A 26,890-nucleotide genomic window follows, 5' to 3' on the forward strand; every position below is an offset into this window, starting at 1 on the left:
TGTCATGTCAACTCTGCAGAACTTTTCACTCCGTTTGCTTAACAAGACTTTACTTACTTTCTACAAGATCGTTTAATTAAAAGATAATTGAAATATTTTTTTCTATTACCAAGCTCAAAAATTCTGGAAAGTTTGTCTTGTACATAATGCGCTAGCAAGGACACTGGGTTTAAATAGTGATCATCTCTTACGTTGCATGCATATGTATGTTCAGTCAATTTTAAAATTTTCCTCTTCCAGAAATCGTTTCGTAATCGTTCGTATCAAATGTACCAAATTATTAACAGCGTGATAATTTATGCTTGTGAGTTGGGTGAAATTTATTGATCGTATTTTTTCAGGCGTCAATATTCATCACAAATTAGAAGAAATCAAGGGGTGAGACGAAACCCATGATCCAAAGCGAGTCTCCTCATTATCATGAATATTTGAGCTCATTAAAAGTGGAAAATTGAAAATATGATTCGACTGGGACGGGGCTAGGTAGGCAGGCAGGTTGAGTAGGGAGGGAGAAGAGATGGGAAAATGAGATAGCAATTAATTACCGGTGTTTCAACCAAAGAAGTCAGCGCAACGGTTTCCCCATTGTTTTTTACTTCCAAATCCAACTTTTTTCTTCTTCTGGCCGGAGGAGTTTTGTGAATCCTTATGAAACCTCGGATGCCACGGTCTGCAAGAAATATGTAAACATAGCTTTGTTACCACAAACACAACAAACACCAGTGCAGGATTTTCTAGTGTAAGTTTCATCTTGTGCAGGGTAGACGAGTAATTAACGACCTTCTCCTTTCTTACTCTCTCAGACTTGGCTCTAATTGGAGAGAGATTGGAGGGGCACGAGTCTAACATTAACAAAACACAATACAGACAAGTTTAAAGTTGGACTATGCTCGGGGTTCCCTAAACTGCTTTGACTGGAACCACAATGGAAAACATTTCACCAAAAATCTTTGTTGGACCCGTTCCTTTTACTCCCCAGCCACCCACCTCGGCAGCAGCACCAAATTTAGTCATATTTAGTTAAGCTTATATAGTTAAGTCATAATGGAATCGTATTTAAGGGTAAAATTATTGCTTTACAACTCCACACCACACCACTTCGAGGTCGTTGATGTTTAAGAATTGCCAAGTTTTTGAAATTGTAAATTATTTTGGAATTAACAATTGAGGGCGTTGACATAGATGTAAAGGGTCGCCGGTATATGAATAACATGGGCTGCACATGTATACTTACGCATAGTATTCATATTTGCATAGTAGTTAACTCTCCTTAAATTCAGAAACAGATGCACATGAGAACTACTTTTAGGATAAGTTTAGCTAAAGTTCAAATGCAGAAATAACAAGAATTTAAATATAGAATTGTTGAGTTACTAAAATATCATTGTCTGTAAATTAGTTCAATACTGTATCTATTCTCCTTGTTTGAAATGGGCCATGAAGAAGTGATGCCAAATTAATTGAAAAAAATGCTAGAACAAAGGGTTGAAAGAACACAAAAAATCGGGTCCAGTCGAGTTCCAAGTCAAGTTTCAAGACAAGACGGCATGGATTCGAAAGAAAATGGCAAGCCATCGCATTCCTTAGTTCTTCTCGATATGGTTCCCTTCGTATATTCCATATTGTGGGCCTTATTAAACTCTGTATAAAGGGAGTGCTACGATACGGAAGGAAAAAAGCCAGCACGCTGACTCTATCTTTAGTCCAGTAGGTACACAGACTCGCATTCAGTAGCACGGAGTGAAAGGTAAAAGTAAGACTATAGTAAATTTAGTGTATTCTTGACGGAATTTAGTCTCTTGACATTGTATCGCATTCTTGGTTCTTGGTCCTCGTCGTCTTCTGGCTCCATCTCATTTAATCGAATCGAATGTTGCACATTTCCAGCTTTTATACAGACACTGTTGACTGTGATGTAGGTATATTGCTGTGGAGAGCGTGTGGAAGTGGCATTTGCTCGTTACCTCATCCTTGCTTGCTTGCTTGGTTGGTAGTCATCGTGTGACATTAGTTCCGACAAGGTTGGCCAACTTACTTAACTTGGGTTCACTTTCACTTTCGACTTTCATTGAATCGAATTTTCCTCTGAAACAAGACATTGGACCCTTTTGTACCATCCAGAATTGGCTGCTAGACATTAGCAAATAGCACGGGCAGCAGCAGTAGTAGCCTTTCTTAGCTCGTCGTTATTTCCAATTGTTCCCAGATGCTGACTATTAGCCAAATGAAACTTTCTCCCACTTTCAGTTTTATTCTACTAAAAACGATGCGATACCATCTCACTTGCTGCACTTTTATCAAACACGTGTGTGGGTGGAAGTTAAGGTTACGCACTTTGGAAATATTTATGTACATATATGAGATGTTACACAATTAGCTTATTTTTATTTTAGAATAGTGTTTGATTTTTAAAGACTTTCGAGAATTAACTAGGAAATAAAGAAACGAATCAAGTCCCTCACCTTTTCCGTTCTTGTTGGGGACGACATCCGGGTTGCCAATTTCGTCAAGACCATTTTCGATTTTGGTCAGGGCGGAATCATCAGTCTCAAAATTGGCATCTCCATTCCCGTTGCCATTTTCCCTCTTGTACGCTTTTGCGATTGGGGGCTTCCTCCTGGATCGCTTCCACACAGCGATTATGGCCACTGAGAGTACAACTACTAGGACTAACGTACAGCCGACTAGAACTGCGAAGAGGGGGTTAATCTCTGCTGCATCTGCCGTGGGACCTGAAAGAATGAAGGAAATGTGAGGAAAAGGAGTATTCTCAAGGAAACCAGCCAGTGGCACTTCGTCACCCGATCGGAATTTCATCTTACAGCCCAAGAAGGCAAGGGGGAAGGGTGTCACAGCAACAAAAACTTCATTTTCATTCATTTCCAATAAAATTGAGCAGAGTCATGGACTAAAGTGGAATGGGAAGAGATTGCGTAATATTGGAGAAGAGTGAGAAAGAATGCGAAAGTGACTCGGAAAGATCGAGTCACCCACTTTATGTCTCATGCTTCTTGCTAGTCAATTCACGTCTCGAATCGAAATGGAAGTGTAGAATTTTCGCACATACCAGTTAGTTTAGAATATCCGCGAAACGTAATCCCATCTAGAATAAAATAAAATACAAAATGCATCCAAGATATATCTAAAATATATCAAAAACCCACCTAAGATGAAGGGCTCAGATCTACCCTTGTCATTGACAGAGTATATTATAAACCGAAACACTACTCCAGGCTCCATCCCGTCCACGGAAAACAATGGCATCTGTAAAAAATAACAAACATCAATAATCGTAAGTTGCACTGGTCCATTTCGTTCGTTCTACGATTTCACATCACAACTGCAAACACGCGTGTAGACAACGCGGATACACGAATGAGACGAGACTTGCTTAGTTGACTCAAAGTTGTAGAGATTGCAAAAATTCTCAACCTTTATTCTTTGTCCATCTGACAGTTCACATGTTTCCTTTGACACATTGCCATTTTAAATTGCAGCACATTTCGCAACATCCTTGCCAAACAAATCCCTTGACATAGATTATGAAATCCCAACTCAAATATTACCTTATACGAAGAGTTGAGCTTGATCTTTTTGGAAACCAGATCTATGACCTCGAGATTGAAGTGTTGTGGAAGGCCACCATTGAATCCTGAAAAAATTCCATGCACATTTAGTGATGACAAGATCTCATATTTCGTGGGAAAGAAATGCACAATTTGATGACTCATTCATTTTCTAACACCCGCATTTGTCATATTTATTCTTGGGCGATGAAAAAAATATTATGCTCTTGACGACACTATGGTCATTCTCATAACACTCTCAGAACTTGACGAAGGCGACTTTGATACTGAAATCTCCTCACTTTCCCTCCAACATTATACACATTTTGGGACATACCAGTGTCACCCATTAACCTTGATTCTAATAAAGTACGGATGGATTAAGCCATACTGTACTTTACCAACTACTGTACTTTACTTTACTTTACTTTCTCTGTATTAGAATGATAATTAGGAATTAATTGGAATAGTAGAATTAAGATAATTACCTTCCGTGCACGCTATACTTAGGGAGTCTTCAGTTTTATTAAAAATAGAACAGTTTTTGGGAGGGAAGGGTCGTCCAGCAGATACAATCTGGAAATGAATGATGAATGATTACTACTATTGTAAACGTCAGTTTGCATAGAGATGCAATTAAGTAGATAAATAAAATGCAAGCTGCTGCACTAAATTTCTGATACTGCACGAAAGATCAGTCATCGGGGGGTAACGGCTGCATTTTTTAGACTGCAGTGAAAGTGGAGAAATTCTCACCTGAAAGTAGCAAGGTCCAGCCACTCCTTTTCCCACAGAGTTTGAACCCCAGCACATCATGGTTCCTAAATTGATTCATATTTTGCATGATATTCTGAGCGATTAAATTTCAAATAAAAACCTGCGTTGCTGAAATTACAGTTTATGTATGCACATACTTATCTAGTATGTAAAATCACAAAATTTGTATTGGATTATATTGGATAGTAACAGTAAACCAACGTCAAAAATCCCATAATTTTTGGCATACGGTTAAGCCTGCTAATCATTTTACATTTCACAGCACAATCTCACAAACAAGTTCGAAGCTTGCGTTAATGTCTCAAAATTGCCCTTCCAAATGCATCAATTTGAATTATTCTTGACGCCAGGTAAATAAGTTTCAGCTATAGAATCCACTTATGCTTACCATAATCCATTTCAGTGACGGGGGTGTAAGTGAGAGTGCTAGTAGTTCCGGACGACGTATAATGATACTGCGGGACATGGATAACTTCGCTCCCAGAATTGTTAAACGTCCAACTGAACTGAATACGATAAAATTGAAAAGTGTTAACTTACTGTACTATATTTAGTAATTTGTATCCAATAATTTTTACGAACATACTGAAAATATGGCTACATAAGAAAATATGTAGCCAAGGATGCAAATCATGAATGCTCACGTTATAATGTTTAATATTACCTGGACATGTGGTGGATCTGAAGCCATTTCACATATAACTTGTATTGTTTCCTGCTTCATGGCTCCCACAAGTGACTCTGTGTTATGTTTGCATGTTGGCACATCTGAAAAATTTGGAGAAAGCACCCATTCATTTTTGCAAATTAGCATTGTTAGTGACGAGACTCGAGCACATTTTTGCTCGCGTAGTGTACATCGTATCGTACATTGTACAGTTGATCTGTGTGGTGCGTCAGAGTTTTTGGCATTTCTTTAGATTTTTGAAATTCTTAAATGAAAAAAATTGCTTTAAATTACGAATTTTTGAGTTGGAGGATACATCAATAGGTTAACAACTGCGTGAAGATAAAGTATGACTAGTTTGCAATAATTAAAAAAAACGTTATAAGGAAATGCGAACTCGGAGATATTAATAGCTACTGAATGTACATATAAGTACTGCATGTACTCCCACACACAAGCCAGCATTTTTGCTCCTTTGTGAGCACACATTTTTGTAATGTTGTTAGGAAAAAAGTTTTTAATTAAAGCATTTGTAAAATTTTAGCATAATATTTTGTCTCAACTTCAAACAGATTCGGTTTTACAAACGTATGAGGTTACTAAGCCTTTCAACCAGAGTTATTCCTTCGTGGAAAGTTCGACAATGTTGTAAGTATGCACACATAAAACGCAGGAAAACCTACTGACAAACTTACATTTTACTCGAAGAAGAACTGAATTGCTGAGAGTGGTCCCTTCCGAATTTTGTCCAGAGCATTGGTAATTGCTAGTGATATAAAACAATGGCTAATTACTAAAAGAAAAGTTGTAACAACGTTATTAACGATTTTAGCTGTTTATTTCTTACCCAGCAGTATGCCGACTTATTTTCTGTAAAACTAGTCGAGTATTACTCATGATAACTCTCTGAGTGGCGTTGTGTCGAAGTTCACGACCCTGAAAAAAAAGAACAAGTGAAATTGGGTAAATCAATTTATTTGTGAACTTTTCCGAATCGAGCCTTCATTATTGGATTACGTTGAAATAGAAATGTACGACTTTATTCTAGAAAACTTGACATTCTGCAAATCCAGTTTCAAACAAATTGAGTATTTGTGTTTATCTTGCCTTTATTGACACCTACACAACACAGACAGTTAACAGGGCGAGGACATTCACAGGAGGATGGAACAAAATGAACAAAGCAAAACTGCTTTGAGAGAGAAAAAGAGGTAGAAAGCAGTTCATAAAATTTAATCAATTTGGTAGAACTTTGAAAAGGCAGGATTACGGGGTTGACGCCCTTCGCAGAACAATGATATATATAACGCGACATTTCTCTCGAAACAGTTTGATTTTAATTTGACAATTGCATCAAATTGTCGCAACGTCAATCACGGAGCGAAAACGTAAGCACTTCAGTACAAAAAAAAAAACTTATGGTTAGAATACCCGGCATTCATTCATAAACAATTGGTTTCGTATTTTATCTTTATAAATAAATAGCGTTTCCAATGTTGTTGAATTGACTCAATAAATAAATCAAATCGTATTCAGCATGGTCAGTGGAATATACATACCTTAAAAAATTATTATTATTATTATTATTATTATTAATTATTAAAAAATTATAAATATATTTACATTAAAATTGGATTTTCACGGTTTTCACGGCAAATTATTTGCTCTTGTCATTAAAATAACCCGATTTCAACTCAGCAAATCAATAGATTTGTTTCAAAATCAAGCCGTTATGTTATCTAACAAAGTTGTCAATAACACTTTTCATATTATTTAACTTGCGAGCATCAAATTGAGCATCATTCGAGGCACGTTTGTACGGGTAGTGGATGCATATGTACGTATACTTGCATACATACTTGTGTGCTTTTACTTTATATCAACTTGCTGAATATTCATAAAGTAGAATAAATTTATAAGTGACCTCTTGTCTCAATTTATTCATTTGCAGATTGCCTGCAAATATTTGTTTTATATTGCCTTCGTTATTTAAAAGCTGATGATTCACTTTAAAAAATTGAAAATTATTGATGATGTCTGGCAGACATAGTCGAATAAGATTTTAAGACATGAAAAGTATGTTATTTTTATGACCACCTCATTTTAGTACAGTCAAAAGTGAAAGAACTTACATTGTGATACCACGCAAGCTTTACAGTCGATGGGTTGCTTTTCACCGAACATTCAAAGTAGCAATCGTCAAATTCTTTAACTTCGTCGGCCACCATATTCGCTCCAAGTGACAAGGTAACCTTCGGTGCATCTGGAGAATAGAGAAATCGATAAATTAACCCAAAATGCTCACAGTTTAACTTTATCCATGCTGCTAATTATACAATTTTTGGGGTCAAATAAATTGCAAGGTAAATGTGTGTGTACATAGTATAAATTACGCTTTGTACTCATTTTTCGACAAGATCAACCTGCTAATAAACTAGATATAAAATATGCACGACATCCCAAGTCATAACTTTGAATGAGATAATGTAACCTATACATCGGAGTGTGCTCGAGAGACACGGAGGTGGTTGCTGTGAGTGCACCTCGTCCATATTGTTCTTGTGTTGGGGCGAAAGTATTTTGGTAGAAAAATGTCTACGAAACTCATTTTTTACTGTCTGCCAACCTATCTCAAAGCCAACGGCTCTTTTACTTTATCCCTTCCAAAAGCATTTTGCATGTCCATGGCTGGATGGAAAAATTGAGACATAAATTTAGTTCAGCTTGTCAGATTACCTGGAAAGCGTTTGAGTGCACTTGTTTAAAGTGGACTTTTCTCTCAAGCCAACTTAAATCCTATTACTGCTATAACTAAACCCGGAATTACATACAGCGTTGTATCATATTTGTAAATAAATTGTAAACTTGATGTGATGCAGAATGTCATTTATTTGGTAAAATGTTTCGCATGAAATGTAAAGTAAGCAAAAACTATGTGTGTACATAGTTTACAACGAATATGTGCACATGAAAACTTGGTACTTGGATTGTCTGAGAATGCATATGTTCTAGGACAAAATTCAAATGTTCCAAAAACGCAAACACATAAATGATCATGTCAACTGCCTTTACTCGCTCGTCTTCTTGGTTAGATCTCACTGACCCCATTTCGTGGATACTTATTTCTCGTGCAATAATTGCATACACATGTATATTAAATATGCATTGAGAAACTACGATGCAAAGTTGAGCTTACACTGAACGTTTAGTCTCCATCGGTCTTCTATCGCACTTCCGGGTATCCAGTGGTTTTCGGAGCGGCACGTCAAAATCTTGCCGTCATCCTCCACGGCGGGGGTAAAGCTCAGAATACTTCGTGTGATATTAAGGTCATCAGAATCGGGCTGTGCACAAAAACAGGAATTTGTAATTTGAAAGGATTATAAATACTCCTTGTGATGTAATCCGTTTAAATTGATTTCGAAATCAATAACGAACAACAATTGATATTAACGAGTTTGGCTCCTGAGAATAATCCAATAAGCTCACAGTGACGGGTTTGATTGAGAATCTCTCGAGACTTGGGTCTCACTCCATTCTTTAACCAATTTCGTTACATAATACATGTATTAGCATATGCAAATTGTAATGCCTGTATGAACGTTTAAGGGTCTAAATGTTTTGATAAGTTTGGTATTTCTACTAACTTCTTATTCATAAATGTCTTTATTTGTTGTTGTTCCACGAACTTTATGGACTTTTAGCTGCAGTTCACTAATTTAGCTATCACTAATACAAGTGAAGATATATACATACCTCTGTTGTAACCCCCTTCAGTTCTTGACCTTGCAAGAACCAAAGAATATTTGGAGGAGGGCGGGACCCAGAAGATTCGCATATAATTTCGTAATGAGTGTGGGTAGAGAGTCGACTATGTCGTTGTAAGATCGACACGGATAGCGGACGTACTGAAATTTAAAGTGTACAATTAGTATTTAAGGATACGTTTTTAATCGATTAATTAATCCAATATAAGTTAATTCAACATTCGAATAATTATATATGATTAGTATTTAGTGGTGCTTGAAGTAATGACGCAAACATTTTTAGCTTAACTCGTCGAGACTTTCTTATTTCTGAGCTATGTATCTGCCTGTCATATTACATAATAACCATCCATTCTTAACAATTTCATCCAACGGTCGTCACACCAAAATAAGCATTCTGAAAGTCTTTCCAAGACTCTTAGATAATTGTAGCATCACAACTCACAAGATGCGTACACCAAAAAGTCGTAAGTACGTGAAAACAGTTTGAAAACAGTTGCCCTTGGATTAGTTCTTACACGGAGTTGCATGCATATCCCGTTAAAAGCAGTGTTCTTGCTAATAGGTTCTTGTTAACAGGTTGAACTCCGAAATTAAATTATTTCATTTTTTCCTGCCCAAATCTCACTCCCTGTCTCGCAGTATTTTTGGCTTATTGAAAAGTCGTTGAATAAATTAATTTGCAATATACATTTTCCGAATGGGAAAAAAGTTGGGTTTCAGTTCAAAATTGTCTACTTGTTCCTATTTATAAAACTCTACGCATACAGCCAACAGCACTCAGGGATATTCTCCTTCGTGAAACAATTCATATCTCTTCTCTTCCACAAGTGCCTGTGTCCTTTGTGATAATTTTAGCCAGTGTCTCACCACTATTCAGTTAATAATAATTCAAAATCTGAATTAATAATTTGCAAACTTCCGACGCATTTCAATCATTCATTGTTGATTCTCCATGTAACGCAAATCCAAAATCAATTGAATTTGAGTGCTATTGTGGAGGAAACAATAGCCAAATTCGGTAGAAACCTACGTACTTAAGTATATGCATTGTACAAATACGTGCAATAAAGGTTATATTGTGGTTCAGAGGCTCATCGTGATTACTCAATCTCACAATTACCACTCTGCGTTAGGATTTGGTTGCAAAAGCCTCTTCACAATTGGAAATACCTACAAATACGTAAATATATATATATATGAACATCGAGTTTTGAATTACAGTTCGATAAATCATAATGCCGCGTGTTTATTCAAGGAAATGATTAAAGTTTGTTTTGGGTTTAAAATAGATGATACGTTCCTGTATTTTGATGATAACTACTTATCAAGACTATTTATAACATACATGTGCAAGCATGTTGGGGCGACTTGACATTTACTTGATTTGTTATACTTATTGAGTAAAATATTCTTCTACAAGGTTACTTTCACCACTTACAATTGTTAGTACATGTGGATGTATACATATTTGTATAATAAGCAATAAATAAAAAGCTTACGGTTTAGGTTGACAATAACACTGGCAGATTTTGGAGGTTGAAGGTTGGTGTTTGATGCTGAAAATTAAATAAAACAAATTACGCATTTTTATTTTTGTTGATTAATTCACCCCCCCATCATAAGTTTGAAGCCATAATTTAATATTTCTGTTTTACCTTGACAGACAAATTTAGAACCTAAATTTTTCCGTTGAAGATTTGGATGAGTTAAGGTGTTAACAATAACTCCGTCATTTCGCTCCACCCAGGCTCCCCCAATCATTTCTTCGTTTAGCCACCATTTCAGAGTTGGTCTGGGTTGTCCTGCAATGAGGCAAATTCATTTTATGACGACCTTAATCGACAAAACAAAAACAAATTTTATTGATTTCCACACAATCCGCGTCTCGCGTGAACATTTTCGCCACCAAAACTACTACACCTCATTCATATCTATAAAGGTACAAACGGTACAAATGTACACACGTGCACACATACATCGACTAATCAGGTAGCAGAATAAAAGCTCTACTAAACAGATATAAAAAAGTAAAGGTAGATATCATTCAACGATTGAACGATACTAGATTAATTGCTTAAATTCAACATTTGACCTTTGACCCATCCACTAGTATCGTTCGCACTTGTGTAACTCTAGGTTCATTGTCGGATTGGCTATTACTTTCGTGTATTTTCTTCATATTCGTACTCATCGAAAGACAACTCCAAAACGCTGTATCGTTCAAGAGTTATCGTATAAACGGACAGACGGGTGAAATGTTTGCATAAAGTAGCTTTCATGAACGAGTTTGTTCCCGCCACTTGTTGTTACTACATAACTTCGAATATCAGTATATATAACATTACGATTCAAAGTAAGTCATAACAAAATTGCTTCATCAACTAAAGGCGTGTATCATAACTTTCGGTTTATTGACATCTGACTGTCCAAATGTCCACCTGCACAACGTAACATGCGTGTAGACCGTTCCACCGGAATTGTGAGAACATGGACTGACGAGAACGTACTGATGGGTTGTATGTTATGCCATACGTGCACATAACCAAAAGTGCTGAATGCTGATTGCATCTCAGTTCGTCTACTTAAATGGAATGAAAATATGGCGTGTTGTGTGTTATCCACGAAAAAAACACTCTCAGCGAAGGTGCATACGTGTTGAAGATTGAATAACAAAATGGAAATGAAATCCGATTAATTTGGTTAGACAAATGAAAATGGGATTTACGGGGGGGTTCCAACGTCAGTTTCACTCTTTTAACTGACTGCTCTACTCATTAGTTAGTCGTCTCATTAATAGACAATAAGTTTCATAATGTAATGAAAGCGACGGGTTACATGGAGTAATTATTTATTAATGTTGCATAATCCAACCGACTTCAAAGAGTGCAAACGTAATATGTAGCTACATGTAGAAGATAATTACGAGAGAAACGAGACATACATGTATGCTCTTTTGTATGAATGTATTGATTTTTTGGTGTAGATTTTAGCAGAAAGTTAAACCAATGAGCAATGATGCGTGTCGAGGTCAGATAAGCCAGGTTAGAGGGATTAGCTGAGATCTGATTTGGTCAAGGAAACGACCGAGAATAAAAAAATGTTACGACTTTCTCCCACTTCACTGCTCACAGTTAATGTAACTAGTCGGGGTGGGCAGGCAAAATTAAGCTCGACCCGTTCACCACCACCACCGCTGCTGCCAAACCAACCCTTAATTACTCCAAGGAAATATTTCCAGACTAAATGTGTTCAACAAGGAAAGCATTCATTCACCGACTTTTCCTCCTTTTTCTCAATCTCACAAAAGACGGCGGATTTCATTTCACTCTTTCCTTCATTCGACCAAGGAAGAAATTTGTTATGTTAGTTACCACCACACCTCATTCTTTCTCCTCGGTCCGCGCTCGTCTGCTTGTTCTGCGAGAGATAAGAGCGTTGATGACCGCTCTGTTCTGCCGTGTGGTGCAAAATTGTGAGAAACGGAAAGAACTACACAATAAAAGAAAAACTAGAGAAAGTGAGTGATGAAGCCCAAAGAGTGTAATTGGGTGACCACAAATGACAAGAGTTACAAATGGATTGGAGATGGATTTCACGTCTTCTTTCACCATAGAATTTACGCCATTATAAGAACTACGTACGTAGTGTTGCTAAAGAAGTATTACAAAATTCCTTGCTTTTTCTTCTTTGAGCACCACCACCACCCTCGCACCATTGATGAATGTTGTGGTTACTTGACCTGTGCACTGGTTATTTCTGGAGATACATATGTACTGGTTTAATGGCTATTTCTATACCCATGGCCGTATGGTTATGGTTACCTTTCTATCCGGTTTTACTGATAAAAGAAAATCAAAGTTGAACTTCATTTGAACCGAATTAACGCTAGAATTTATTTTATACCGTGCGCTGCCAAACGAAGATGTTAACCACATTTTGCCATAGCGTACGATAGTAAATTCGTAAATGGACTTTCTTCGTTAATAGCAGATGTCTTCGCCTCCTCTTCACCTCCCCACAGCTGCAAGATTTTGTAAAGGATTCGACACTACAAAACTTGTTCTCAAGGAGACTGGGTGAGCTGGAAATTGACACAAAAGACAGATCAGGACGGTGCTGAGGAGGAGCAATGCCATTGTTTTAGTGCGGTTCGGGTTGAAATAAAATTCGTATTTTGGCTGCTTTCATCTCGCTGGTCCGACTCATTGAACAAAACTCTTCGACACAGTCATTCCCGATAAAAGAGTGACAACCTTGAAAGTTTGGTGTTGCCACGTGTGGTCTTTTTCCCCCATTATGAATTCACGACTTTCCAAGTATCTTCAAGTTCATTTGAGAGAAAGCAGGGTTTTTTTTTCAATCTCATACGAAACGAAAAAGTAACTCTGGCAATTCCAACTGCCAGAGTTTTCATTGAGCAAGGAAAGGCCAAAGATGATTTCGCTGTTTCTTGAACAGCATTTAAGTTACGAAATAGTAAAAGCATGACATTGGACTAAGGTTGGTTGGGAAAGTGGTTCTTCTTCTTCGGTCACTGACTCCAACACTGTTTTCTGGAATTCCACATTGTTCTCTCCTCTTCTAGAAGTACATATTTAGCTCGATGTGTATGTACATGTGTACGAACATACGTGTGTACGCTGCGGGTGACTAAAATCAAATGTGTTTTTCCAAGGAGTGAGAGTTGTTGGCTGGTTGGTTGGTATTCTGTGTCCATTCATTTACTCTGTAACTCTGTGCCTGAGAGGAAGAGAGAGACCTCAACGCATCCTTGACTAATGGGTTCATGACGTTGCTACCCAATTCTCCCAAGGTAGTAAACTAAACCCAACTTGGTTTCCGAATATTATGGCCTCGGTTTGCTGTCAGTGAAATGAAGTAATGTTTGGCTAACACCCTTTTCCCACACAACTTTCACCGTCTCAAGTTTCCTTTCCGTAGCATTGACAAGTCAGCGCTATGTGTCAGTGGAAATGCTGGCTTTCTACTCAGTTGTGCCTCATTTCTTCATCTATTAGAAAGGCGAGCGGTGCATGGTTGTTGTAATTATTATGAGGTCAGAAGGACGGCTGAGAGATGTTGTCTCAATTACTTAAATGGTTTGCTTAGAACGACAGGCAGGTTGTAATAATATCCATAATGGCTCCAATTCTACGGACACCACATTAGCACAAAACTGCAATTTTACCCTGAAAATGGTATTTATACACTTTGTAAACCTTGATTATAATTATTGCATTTTTGCCCTAACCTTAGGAAGTGCAATACTACATGTATTTAAGCACTTGCAATAAAGTATAAAATTGAGTCTTGTATATGAATAGAGGCGCGTAAAGTTTTTATTATACGGCCATGATGCCCAACGTAACTGAGCATTTCAGCTTGTCTACATGGAGCAGCAAGAAAGCAACAAGGACGATGACTACCTCGAGTAAAGTATTAAATGGACAGTTTATCAAGATTACTGGGTAACTTTTCTCCGCAAAGGAAGTGCTAATAACTTTCAACCTCATTAGCAATATAAACTTAGAGCGCAAGGTAAAAAGTTTTCTTCTTCACGCTGTTACTTCTAATCAAATAGATGCATATCAACTTTGCCACTCGTGCACCTCACCGAAACTTTATGGACGTATGAACTGGGCCTACATCCATATCACTCTATACAGTGGGTCGATTAGCATTAAAGTCGGATGTCATTGGATATTTTGCACATCATTTCACTTGACAAATTCTGACAAATCATGAAGCCCTCGAATGTACGTATTAAAATCAGTCACGTCGCATGTCGCTACGACACAGGCTTAATGCTCGGAAAAGTTTGGTAACATTTCGTAATTAGGAAAATTCTTGTAATTTTAATCTCGTCATTTCAACATTAAAATTAACTTTTGGCATAATTTAAAGTTTGAGGTAGTGTTTATGGTTTCTAGCTTTATGTGCATTTATTTCGTACGATTTTCCTCTATCCATTGTGATGTGGAGAATTTTGAGAGAATCGGATGACTTATTACGTTTACTACACGTTGTACATTGACGTAGTATAACACCCTTAAGTAATATATTATAAAGCAAATAAGCGCAAGTGATGGCTTACCTCCAGAAACTTCGCAAGTTAGCCGTAAGGGGCTGCCTTCATTGTAGGGTCCGACCTGGTTGTTGGAAGCTAAGATCCCATTGGCGTCATTCACTATCACCGGAGTTTCGGGAGGAACTGGAAATAAAACAAGACAGTCAACGTCAGAAAGTTATGTTAAAACACAGAACACAAATGCATCACAAGTAGTATAATGTCTTGCATTTCAAAGTTTGTGTCACTTTACAATGTGCTTTCTCTCTCTCAACTTTCTCCCTGGTAGAGACAGGATGACATGACAATATGACCCAATTTTTAATTCCGTTCCACTTTTCACCCCGTCATTAATGGCAATCGCTCCTTCATAACGTTGCGGAAAATGAACGAGTTCAACCAATATTTTCATTTTTAATTATTGGTTTCTCCATGTCAGCCTGAACCATTCATATACATAATTTCTAGAAAAAACATGTGGGTCACCCGGCCATGACATTTTGAAATCAGATTTCTTATTTTGTGTCTGACAAATTTCAAGCACATCAAGGCTTGAAGGACATCGGATGTTGTTAATCGGACAGAAATCAAGCGATTTCGTAGCCCATCAGTCAGGCTAAGAAATAATGAAAACATAATTTCCTTCCAAATTCTTGGCGTTGGTTCCGAGGTCAGAGTAAAAAAGAACAAATGATTTTGAAAATGAGAATTTTTGTAACTCGTGCATTTATGGAAAATATACGCGTCGTTAGGATTGCCAATTAGTCTTTATTTGTGTAAAGTCATATTTTGTTTCTAAAGTATAATTAATCTCCACTTGTTTTAAAATATGTATGTATTCTTGTTGTAGACGACTAACTAGTAAAACGAGGTCTCGTTCTTGCATGTACCATGAAATGCATCAGTCAGGCCGAGCCAGTGGTGTGTGCGACTTTGTCTGTGTGTTCGTCATCATTCTCTATTCGTTCTGTATGTTTAACTTGTTTGAGTTTGTATTCCAAATAAAGCAACTTTTCCCGCAGAGTAATTTTATTATACACCTCACGTCCATTTCTGCTACCTAGCCATCTTTTTCTGCCAACGCCAACGCAGCGGTCAAAGAAAGTCAATCTATTCAGTCTGCGGTCGGTTGTGTAGCATTCAGCGTATAAAGCCGGCTCCCAGTTGGTTATATATTCCATCCTCCACGGCATAAATAATGATGGCATCCGGTTCATCACAATCAACTCAATATTGCTGTAGCATGGCTGGGTTTGAGCTGAGGTCAAGCAAATAAATATTAGTTCAACTTCAAACTATTCGTGGTTGAACTGAGTGACCATAAACTAAAACCAGGATGATTGAATTTCCTTTTCAGACTTTTCCCCTCATACGCGAGAGAACGAGAGAGAGATTTATGCACACATGGCTGATTTGGTGAAAGAGTTATTTTCAACAATGCGCCCCGAATGTTCGGATTATGGAATTTCCAGTTGTTTAAATGCAGGTAATCTATATCCCAGACCACTCCTGCTCATATGCAGATATAGGCCCTTCAATAACTCTTCAATTTTAGTGAATAGACACGGCTGAAAATCTCTGACTTCCCGTAATTCTAATGCTGAGGTTGTCTCAAGTGGAGCCTTGTGATTATAATTTTATGTCAAAGTATGCTTAAACAAATGAAGATTAATATGCATGTACATATGTAGATACCTATTTATTTGTATAAATATTGTTTAGAGTAAAATTATTTGTGTTTAATTCGAGTCTTATTTTGCATCATTAAATGAGAAATCTTCACATAATTGACCGGGTGTGAAAAATAAATTTTTAAAACTGAAAACTTTCCGAAATGTGCAATACAAGAGCATTGGATTGAAGTCAGAATAAGTTGATGTTATTCTTGAGCATTATTTACATGACGTAGATGCAGTATAAATTCATTCAATTGCACGAAAGTAAGAGAGACTTTACATAATCATTTTGTATATCGATTGCAAAGTAACCTGCACTGAACCGTAAATTGAATCAAAGCCCCAAAGTTTTCCTCTTCCAGTAACTGCACCACTTGACTTGGTGGGGGCGAGTGTGGATTGAAAGCATTCTCAAAGTTTTAACCCTATGCATGAAGAAACATGATGATGCAATCTGCCACTAGAGGAAAAATACATACCTTATTCTGATATTATACCCTTGCGAATTTCACTCCTTTCATCCATAACGCTTACATTTCCTCAATGATGGCTGGCAATCGGAGAAAGAAGTTTGTTTATTAAACTAAAAGAGGTTATTTCTTTTCCAAATTATATGTCTCCCCTCCGACTGAGCCCGTAGTTGATGTCTCATGTTTATAAAAACACCAGACACAAAACTTTTTGAACTTTCGTCTTATTATACGTACCCCGTGGAATGGAGGAGGAAAAAACGAGTGCATTTCGCAAAGCTTTGGTTTTAGATTCAGCATTGATTTCCGATTACAAGTTTTCCCTGGAGAGAAAGCAAATTCTCAAAAGTTCCAAAGTCGCAAGCCAGCCAGGCAGCAAAGGAAAGGAATACGATTCGGTGGTTTGAATGTGGAACCCATTTTTGGAGAAAAGTTGCATTGCCAACAGTCCTTGTCCCTTTACATAACTTTGCCGTCCATCTCAACCCAACGTGTAAACGATATCAGCGTCACTCGCCAACTCCTTGCGACCAGGAAAGAAAGTCAAACAGCAACGTCCGACCAACCAACCAAGCGTCAACCTAAAGTAAGTCTCTCGCTCTCTGATTCATGTTATTCTTTATATGCTCTCCCCACTACTATCGACATCTATAGCACAATAGACCACCGCACTCTGGCCCAACCACCAAGAGCCCCTTGTTTGCAAAGGCTGTTATGATATTACGAGGACGGTGGAACTGCACAGTTTGGTCTTTTCCACGCAGAAATGTTTAAGAAGAAGACGTTTTATATCGCTATAATTTCTTTCTACAGATGCCAAGTGTCTTCACTCACTTCATCTTAAATCCACGCCAAAACGAACTGGAACTAAATTGACAAGATGAGCGTCCTAAAGAAATGTCCCTACTCCACCTATCGATTTTCCCCCGTTATCCGCAAAAGAGCAGGCTATGCTCCTCAAGATGAAGAGGAAGAACACAGGCAGAAACGCAACACAGAGTGAAAAGGACTCTTTGGTTCACACAACGTTGTGCCCCTTCTTTCTCCTACTTCTAACTTTTTAAATTATCCCAGTGAAACGTGATCCAATTATTTTAGACTCAGAATTCTCATCTTCAGAGGACATGTCTTTCATCCTCCCCAATTCCAAAATCGGTATCAAACTGGCAAATAGGTTGAAAGTGGTGTGGTGAGAGCCACTTTACTTCACTTTCTCCCACTCGTGCTAATGTCGCACAAGTTTTGATTCATTCATATTATTTTGTGGTTGTCGTATGATCCCACTCTTTAAAATTATGCATGTCCTCGCGCTCCAGATGTTCCCCCTTTGAATGCATTTATAATTCAGTAATTTTCCCCTGCACTTTGCATACATATTGACGTGCATGATCTTCCAAAGTTGCATCTCGTAGTTGGTGCCTTGCTTACCTGAGCCGTTAACCACTCTTCTCTCGCACGTACACACATGTAGGTGAACTTGGAACCAGAAAAGGAACATTTGAACACAAAAAGGGTAGAGAGCTGGTGAGCTTGATGGGCAGCACGTTCATTCATGAAATATTTAGCGGAGAGAATTGACCAACAAGGCGACTGATTGGCTATCAGTAAATGGCTCGATTGAACCAGGAGAGCAAGAAAAGGGAAAAGCTTCAATTTTATGCCAATTGATTTCCTTCGCAGTGCGAGTAGGCATTGTTGAGTGTTCACTAAAGCAAACTTTGATACAAACATGGAAGGAGGCGGACAGGATTGGTTGTTACAAATACACTACATTTTTCAGATCCTTCTTGCCATCACTGTGAGAATTGCGTTCGACTCATTGCACAAAGGGAGCATGAGAAAAGAAGGAACGCTCGGTTCGACGGGTTTGATTTTATTCGAGGTTGATATTCGTATGGATGTTCAACGCTGGTGTATGTCCAAAGTATGGACTGGGTTGTGGAACAATTGGGTGGCAAGTGCAGTGTAATTGAACTCAATGGTTTCACACCACACGTACGTACTGCTCGAAACTACTTTCCCCGCAGAAAGTGGAGAAAGATAAATATGCAATTGAGAGCGCCTATCTGCTGCATTTATCTTGAAGACCGGTGAAGGGAAGAGTCTCGGCCGTGGTGGAAATGCTAGTAGCAGAGCATGCATGTATATCTGTAGGTGGGAGAATAGGAATACAAAGAAAGGTTTCCCGAAAAGGAAAATTGTGCATCAGTTGATAAGCGCATTTGATGGTGCGTCGTGTTTCCTTTGCTCATTTATTGTTCCCTGCAACTCGGCATTTATTTCCTGTTTCAATTTTCTTTATTTTCATTCCTTTGTTGCTCGAGTGGGGAAGAGCTAGGCGACGGGACGTTGGCTTCAACAGCGCATACAACAAGCTGTCAGAGATTACCTTATCGCATCAATTGTTAATCGGAAATTACGACTATTTCGAGACCTTGGCCTTATTAAATATATGTATGTAGACACATACCTGCAATTTCTCTGGTAGAAATACTGAGCCGACTATTTTTCTTATGGTAAATATAAAAAAAATTAGAGCCGTCGTCGTCGTCAACGAAGACTTTCAGAAAATTCCAGAAAATTATAGATTGGTGGGGCAATTATGAGAAGCTGCGGGTGGGTGTTAATCTCATTACCATCGGTTAAAGCAGATAAATGAGTTCTGTTGGTTGCAGAGATGAGAAGCAGACAGTAGAAATTTTCTGGTAATCGGAATAGGGTGGAATTACGACAGTGCATTAACGCTTGTTTGATGACTTATCGTCAACTCTGGTCACGGTTCTCTCTTCGGTGAAGCCGTGAAGCATCGTGTTTAATGCTCCTCCTAAGCTGATCCAACCGAGTTACTAGCTTAGCTACATCTACACACGACTAACCATAATTTACTCGAGTTATGCGAAAGACAAGGTGCATTTGTCAATCGTGGATAATGTTCATCTGAGCCGAATGGAAATTTGAATGCAGATTTCTAATTGCTTCCTGCCTTTGTGCTCTCATTATTCATTAATTTGTTGCAAACAAGGAGCTCATTCAGTGCTCTTATCTGCCTCCAAGATTTAATTTCAAAGCTGGATTCAAAGTCTCGACGGAGCAATCCTCGTCCCTTTGGTGAAAGTGATACAAAGTAAAGTGTTTCGAGGACGAGAAAGAAATTATGCTCACAAATGATAATGGTTTCCGCCATTGCTTTCTGCATGACTTTTGCTTTGTCTGCTCCCGAATGAGAGTTGTACCTTTCCCTTTTATCCCAGAACACTCTACAATGGTTTATTTAAAGCGGGGCCACACTCCTTTTTGTGTCATGCCAACTTTGTCAGGCACGGTTTTTTTGTCAGAAAGAAACTGAGTTTAATTTGTTTAAGCTACGATTTTTAGTCGTCTAACTTGAAAATACCCTCACCAAAAGTTTCAGCAGGTGTGCATAGTTTTCTAACAAGGATCGGGTGCTGCTGTATTGGTACTTCAAAGTGTAAAATATGGCTTGAAATGCAAGTCGTGTTCTACATAATGTGACAAGTAAGAAACTATATCAAAATTCAATGTATTATCAAATGTTGCGAATACGAATCATATGGAGGAGTTCATGTCATGAATTACATAAATTTTGCTCGAAAACACATTATACTCTTGGGCGTTTAAATACTTGAATCTAAAATGATTGATACGACGAAGAGGAAATCAGAGCTTGAGGCTGGGTCGATGAGATCTTTTGACATCTCAATTCATCCTCAAGTCGCTGATGATGATATCGATGCAGCTAAATACGACATTACATATATGATGACACAGTTATCCAAGCTTTAGCATTGTTATCAGTGGCGTACGCTTGGTCTACGGAGGAGACCTTTCTTTATGAAATGGTTCATAAAAAATTGTCACGTTCCTGTCAGTGTGTTACAAGAGCAAGAGCTAAGTGCTGACGTGTCATTGTCATATCAGTTTTTATGGTGTCCAACCCCATGCCTGGAGAAAGATATGAGTAACGGTAATGGTCATTGTCTGCCGTCAAAGCTGAGTAGACTAATGACATTACAAATGACACTGGACAAGACAACTAAAGACTCACCGATGATGGTAAGGTTGATTTTGAGATTTCTGGTCGGAGTATTCTTAAAGTCCACCCGGCAACGATAAATTCCCTCGTCCTTTGCTTGGAGATCTTGAATGGATAGGTGGGCGGGATCCGACATGGTTTGAAAATATAGTCTTTCTCCTAAGACGGATGATCTCTTCGCGTCCGTTAACAATTTCTCTCGCACGTCGTATCTGCAAAAAATACAACATTCATTTAAAATCATTCATTTAAAACCAAACGTGTAATTTAATCTAATTCCTATAACTTTGGCTGCACATATAATACAAAAATGTTTAGTTTATGCTGTATGAAAGGAAGGTCTAAAATTGAATTTCCTGTTTTTTTTAAATATTCTACCAAGTTCGCACGTCTTTATTCCAATTGCACTGGTTATTGATGTGGAGGTCAATCAGATTTTCTGTCAAATCATAATTAAAGGTGTGAAAGTTCTAATCATATCGTAGTAAATATTTTAGTCAAGGGGCTTCCGCGACACCCTCCCTACCAACTTTTACTCACTCGTTCTGATTAATCCAAGCTGACTTTCTTCCATGCTATGATTATGCATTTGCTTAGCTGACGCTCATTCACTTTCCCCCATTCTACATTTAATAATAATACTTATTTAAGAGGTACATATTATTCGGAAAAGAACACTTTTAGGGTACAAAATTATAAAATTCAAAAGAACAACGAGCGACAAGTTTGTGATATTATTCACACTTATTTAACTGATAAAACCGTTTGATTTACGCAGTAAAACCAACTAGTTTCGTAGTAAAGTCCATATCAACGTATATTTGAATCTCATTGTTAACAAATTTAGCTTGTCATTCCATTAATAACATGGTTATGATAAAACAAGTCCTCGGTTCAGAAATAAATTTTTCTGGACACACAAGAACAAAACGTTTGCCATAATTGTACAAAACAATGGTTTAACTCTTTCAATTGCACAAAATTTGAGCAGTTTGTATCGAAATAAGGCGAGGAAGCAAGCACATAAGCATAACTGGAGGAATCTGGCCTCATACACTAATGGCCACGATGTCACATTACTGCGATTACTACTAACTATCTCTTTTACTTTTCTTACTTGATTATCTGAGTGCTTACACTTGAACAATTTCAACACTTTTGTTGCCAACGTCTCATTTGCAAAGTGAAAGTTCAACAAAATTATTTTCCCAGCCTCTTCATTCCTTCCTCTCCCTCTGTTCTTTCCTCTGTTGTCATTTGTATGTGCAGATTATTCTTATCATGGCCGTTGCGCCATTTGCTTAGCACTATTATATGCATCTCCCCACCGACCATTACTCGAAGGAAAAGTGTGGCTGAAAGTTGATAGTCATCGTCATACAAGTATCGTGGTCTTCCTAATAATAGAAATTTTACCCAGCATTGTCGTGAACCAGCAGCACACGAGTTCGCTAAGTAGGAAGGAAGAAGAAGAAGAGGAGCGTCCCCAACTTTGAGATTGAAGGAGCCAAGCAACCACTACTGCTGCTGCTGCTCTTCGCCCTTTCTTTGTGCTTTCTCCGAATCCTTGACTCTTCTTTCTGTGCAAGAGTTGGATGAAAGCGATGGGAGAGAAGGTGGTAAGTGTTGCTTATCACTGCTTAAGCAGCGGCATAAGAGAATTCTTGGTCGCAGAGTCGACCTCGGTGTGAAGATGATGTTTCCCACAAGATCCAATGTTCCCGTTTTCTTCCTGTACATATAAGGCACTCCTCTTGTGTAACTAACTATCCAAGTGTCGAGATTTTTCCTGGGGTTATAGCCTCAAGAGTGATGAAAAGTTTAATAAAAGAGGAAAACTTTGCATCACAAGTGCGTACTTTCACTCCTACTACTTCTGTACGTATTCTACTATCACCACTACACACTTTGACACAACGCATCCACTTTGTTGTTGACTGCCAGCTAACACATCGAATCTCGACATATTTACATTTCACATACAGGAAACATGGAATGTGAGTGAACTCGTGAATTCTGACAGTATATTGGTCAATAGTTATTCAATGAAACTTTTTAACATTCTGAACATTTTGAAATTTTCTTTTGTGCTTCCTTTTTGCGTTGGTGTGGTGTTTACAACGTCAAATCCCAGCAGACTTAGAGGCAAAAGTGAATTTACTTTTTCGTCACTCTTTGTGCGTAAATCCATTTAAAAATTGAAGATGGTTTGGAATTCAGATGTTTACTTTTATCTTTTATGTCATAAAATATTAACAATTGGAAAACTGTATCTCTGCGACAGTTCAAATTAAAAGTTTTGGAAATTGCTTTTCTGTCCACAAGTTGGAAATCATACAGGTACTTTTTTACGCACGGTACGATAAAACTACGGTATTTTTGTTCTGTTTTCTCCATCCGATTTGTTGCAGGTATGATATCAATGCAAGCGTATAAATACATCGCACAAATGTATACCTCCGTACTTCCTGCCCCACCTTGACATGAGCATCAAATAAAAGTAAGCAATATGACAATAAAGGGATTCCCCACAGTACAACAATAAACCGTGGAACGTCTGTTGTTATTTCATTTGGTAAATGGACGAGAGAACGTAAAAGTAATAAAAAATGAAGTGATGTTCTCGTCATGCCTATTTTCCCATGCAAAGAAAAAGACAAGGAGAAAACGTATTCGAGTTGTTTTCTTATTCACGGATATACCATACGTACGTCTCTGTTAGATCCTGAACATACACTCCTGAGCAAAAGTGCTGGTCCACGTTTCTGACTATTATGTTTCAAAATTGGTAGTCAAAGATATCTGTGGTTGCATCCCGTTTATGCATGCACAGGGCAAAGGTTAGCTTTTGAGGACCTCTGACCAAAAATCAGCACAACGAATTTGTTCTTACAATTAGTGGTTTTATTTTTTTGTGGTCTACCTAGAGCAACTCGTCTTATCAAGTTTGATGTATTATATAGAAACCTTTGATCACTATTTTTAAACAGGGTTAAAAATTTACAACTCTTGTGGGTTCAAAATAGAAACAGGATCCACCCTAAAACAACCTTCGTGTCACACAGTATAAATGTTCGGAGTTTCAGAATCTGGCAATAGTGAGAAAGAGGGGCGGAAAATTTTGCTCAGCAGTGTAAGTAAGATAACCAAGTCGTCGTTGTCGTCGTCGTACCTGAACACAACAACAGTTGGAACATTCAACAACTCTCGACTCTTTCTGTGTATAATAAGTAAGCAGTTGGTTGGTTGGAGTATGCAGTGTTAGTTCTCGAGGATGTGTGTCTTATGGCGCACTCTCATAAATCCATATTGCTTCGAGGTACGTGAAGTGACGGAAGGTCATAAATAAATTTTGTCAAGGAAGCACTTCCCTCTCCCTTGTCATGTAACATGTGAATATTTCACTGTGAATGTGGGCTGGGGATTTGCCTTCACTTGCACGCATTACCTACCACACTCACGCCCATGCTTTCTCCCCATTATACACTGTACTTTACATTAAATTGGTGGAATGTTGATGTTGAATTTTGAATGTGAAACGGAAACGAAGATGAACGTTATGCAATAAGTTGTAATGCAGACGAGCACAATAAAATCCTGCATAACGCAGTGTTTTCTATCTACTTTAGTTCCTTTCCTACATAAATAAATATCTGGAAACATTTTCACCCTCGAATACCAACGGCGGATGCACGTCGTTCTCACTGTCTCTCGCTATTAAGTGATCATGTTCATCTCACTTTCACCAAGAATGAAAATGTACCCAAAACATTAGCGAGCATATAATATTCGCATAGTGAAAGAGGGCGATTGACTATTTATGTTGTACATACACACATGCCTACGTCCGTTCGTATAATGGAGTCCAAAGGGACACCAGGGATTTTGCTTTGTGGATTCGTTTATATATTTATATATCATTAGTCGTTAGCAGCCTTTTACAAACAACAGCCCTTTTTACTTGCCATGGGAAAGTGAGTGATGAATATTGATGACAGAAATGTATAGTTCCACCAAAGAACTCCCTTTTAATGGAATTATGTAACCGCATTTTTAATTTTTCAAGGAGTTATGCAAATGTTATGAATTAGAAAGGATGACAATCACTAGGACAGAACAATAATACGAGTGCACTAGAATAACACTGAAGAATAAGACATTAACTGAGCATACATTCATACATACGTGTTGGACGGATGGGAAGAAGAAAACCGATGAATTTCTTATCAAGGTTTTCCCCTTCCATCAAAATCCGTCTGTCCAACGCAGCCTATTTAGGATTTCAACTCACGAATAAAAAGAATAACAAATGGCCTTGTCGGTTTTAGCCAGATACGAGCCTAATACTTCAAAGCGACAAAGGGCTTTTCCTTTCAACGTGTCCAGCACAATTCGGTTTTCCAGTCCGCACTGGTTTATATGTTTGTATGCACGCAGTTGAAATGGAAAGAGGGACGAGGAGTTTGATAGCTGCAGAATAAAATACATATTGCACTAAAAATGGAATCGTGAAATTCTTATGATCGTACCTATTCGTCTGGGAAGGACTATGTATGGAGGAACTTTGGGATTTGCTTTTTGAACCACAAAGTTGGAAATGTGTATAAACTTCAAGATGAACCAATCTTCTCTTCTAGGATCTGATTGTTCCGTCAATAATCAGCTTACAATTATGTTACTGCAGATCATATTTGTGACAAACTACGATTATTGAACGTAGCAGGCAATACACGGTGGTATATGTGGGATGGCAGACAGGACAAGAGAACCAAGAGGATCAAATCCACAGGGAATTGGTGGATGTATGTAGAGAATAAAAATTTCAATGGATGAAGGATCAGCACGGACTGGTCGACAAAAAATTTACTGCAAATCAATACCTCACCATTCGTATTCTAGACAGATTTTTGTTCCTTTAACTCTAATGTTGTGTGCATTCAATAATACAACTTTTAAACTTAACGGCATCCAGAACATGCGATCCATCTCTTCCCCTTTAGCAACAAGATTGAATGCGAACGAGACCGAGTATGTGTGCTGTGTGAGGAATAAGAGACGCCACTTTACCCTCTCAAACTGAGGAGCCATACAAACTTTCGACTACGGTTTCCACCACCACCACAAATGCTAGACGTTCAATATTTATAAATCGAGTATAAATTCAATTCGTATCTAATTGTAACAATGCGAATCGGTCTGCGAATGAATGAAGGAATGAAGGATCGTATCTACAAGGAATGCACGACCTACTTCCGCATAACGAAAATGAATAAGGAAATGTCACACCCTGTTATCTTGATATGTTGTCTGAAGTAATGGGATGGGGAAAGTTCTTATCATGGCCTAAAGAGTTCTGCCATGCCCACATATTCCCTTCGCAGCCATTGTTACACCCATCTTGGACTCTGCTCACTTATAACTTACTTTGCAATTAGAATTTTAACACAGTGAAATTAAATTAATAACATCCGAGCTAGTTAATTTTTTACAATTATAAATGTTTTATCGGTTGAAGTACTAAATATTGAATTCAGTTAGTAAAATTTGCATTGGTGAAAAATGCTTCGCGTAAAATAAATCCGCTACTGAAAATTCAATTTGGAAATATTACAGGAGAGAAAAATATGTCAACCTTTCTCTGCAAAATGTGAGCGAAGGAAGAAAGTCGTGAATTTGTGGAATTTGGTAAATCTGCGTGGTAGTGATACGAGTAGCCCACTTTCACTCCAGTTACCTATTACGTCCATTTTACACCCAGTTCATATTCCATTTCCTATAAATCCTTTCTTTTACTGCTTCATCCTTATGGTTTGCGTTGATATCTATGCAAGGATATGCATGGT

General features: G+C 38.0%; 2 protein-coding genes across 3 annotated transcripts in view; one reads left to right on the forward strand and one right to left on the reverse strand.

The window, feature by feature from the left end:
* Positions 1-16,310, forward strand: part of LOC118434307 — a 38,980-nt gene extending 22,670 nt beyond the window's left edge. The window contains exon 13 of the transcript XR_004833923.1: positions 16,205-16,310. The gene's annotated coding sequence lies outside the window, so the exon portion shown is untranslated. The remainder of the gene's footprint in view (positions 1-16,204) is intronic.
* The window catches only part of LOC110843472 (nephrin), a 91,625-nt gene that overhangs the window by 1,859 nt on the left and 62,876 nt on the right, over positions 1-26,890 (reverse strand). For both annotated transcript variants that reach the window (XM_022089438.2, XM_035847472.1), the window contains exons 4-21: positions 21,060-21,259; positions 14,875-14,991; positions 10,436-10,582; positions 10,280-10,336; positions 8,767-8,918; positions 8,207-8,354; positions 7,143-7,273; positions 5,858-5,946; positions 5,706-5,776; positions 5,008-5,111; positions 4,732-4,849; positions 4,323-4,387; positions 4,055-4,142; positions 3,567-3,652; positions 3,165-3,264; positions 3,068-3,103; positions 2,463-2,732; positions 546-670 (exon numbers count right to left, since the gene is read on the reverse strand). In XM_022089438.2, coding sequence (XP_021945130.1) covers positions 546-670; positions 2,463-2,732; positions 3,068-3,103; positions 3,165-3,264; positions 3,567-3,652; positions 4,055-4,142; positions 4,323-4,387; positions 4,732-4,849; positions 5,008-5,111; positions 5,706-5,776; positions 5,858-5,946; positions 7,143-7,273; positions 8,207-8,354; positions 8,767-8,918; positions 10,280-10,336; positions 10,436-10,582; positions 14,875-14,991; positions 21,060-21,259 — 2,104 coding nt within the window. The remainder of the gene's footprint in view (positions 1-545; positions 671-2,462; positions 2,733-3,067; positions 3,104-3,164; positions 3,265-3,566; positions 3,653-4,054; positions 4,143-4,322; positions 4,388-4,731; positions 4,850-5,007; positions 5,112-5,705; positions 5,777-5,857; positions 5,947-7,142; positions 7,274-8,206; positions 8,355-8,766; positions 8,919-10,279; positions 10,337-10,435; positions 10,583-14,874; positions 14,992-21,059; positions 21,260-26,890) is intronic.

The sequence above is a fragment of the Folsomia candida genome, unplaced genomic scaffold (assembly GCF_002217175.1).
Source record: "Folsomia candida strain VU population unplaced genomic scaffold, ASM221717v1 Fcan01_Sc002, whole genome shotgun sequence".
Taxonomy (NCBI): domain Eukaryota; kingdom Metazoa; phylum Arthropoda; class Collembola; order Entomobryomorpha; family Isotomidae; genus Folsomia; species Folsomia candida.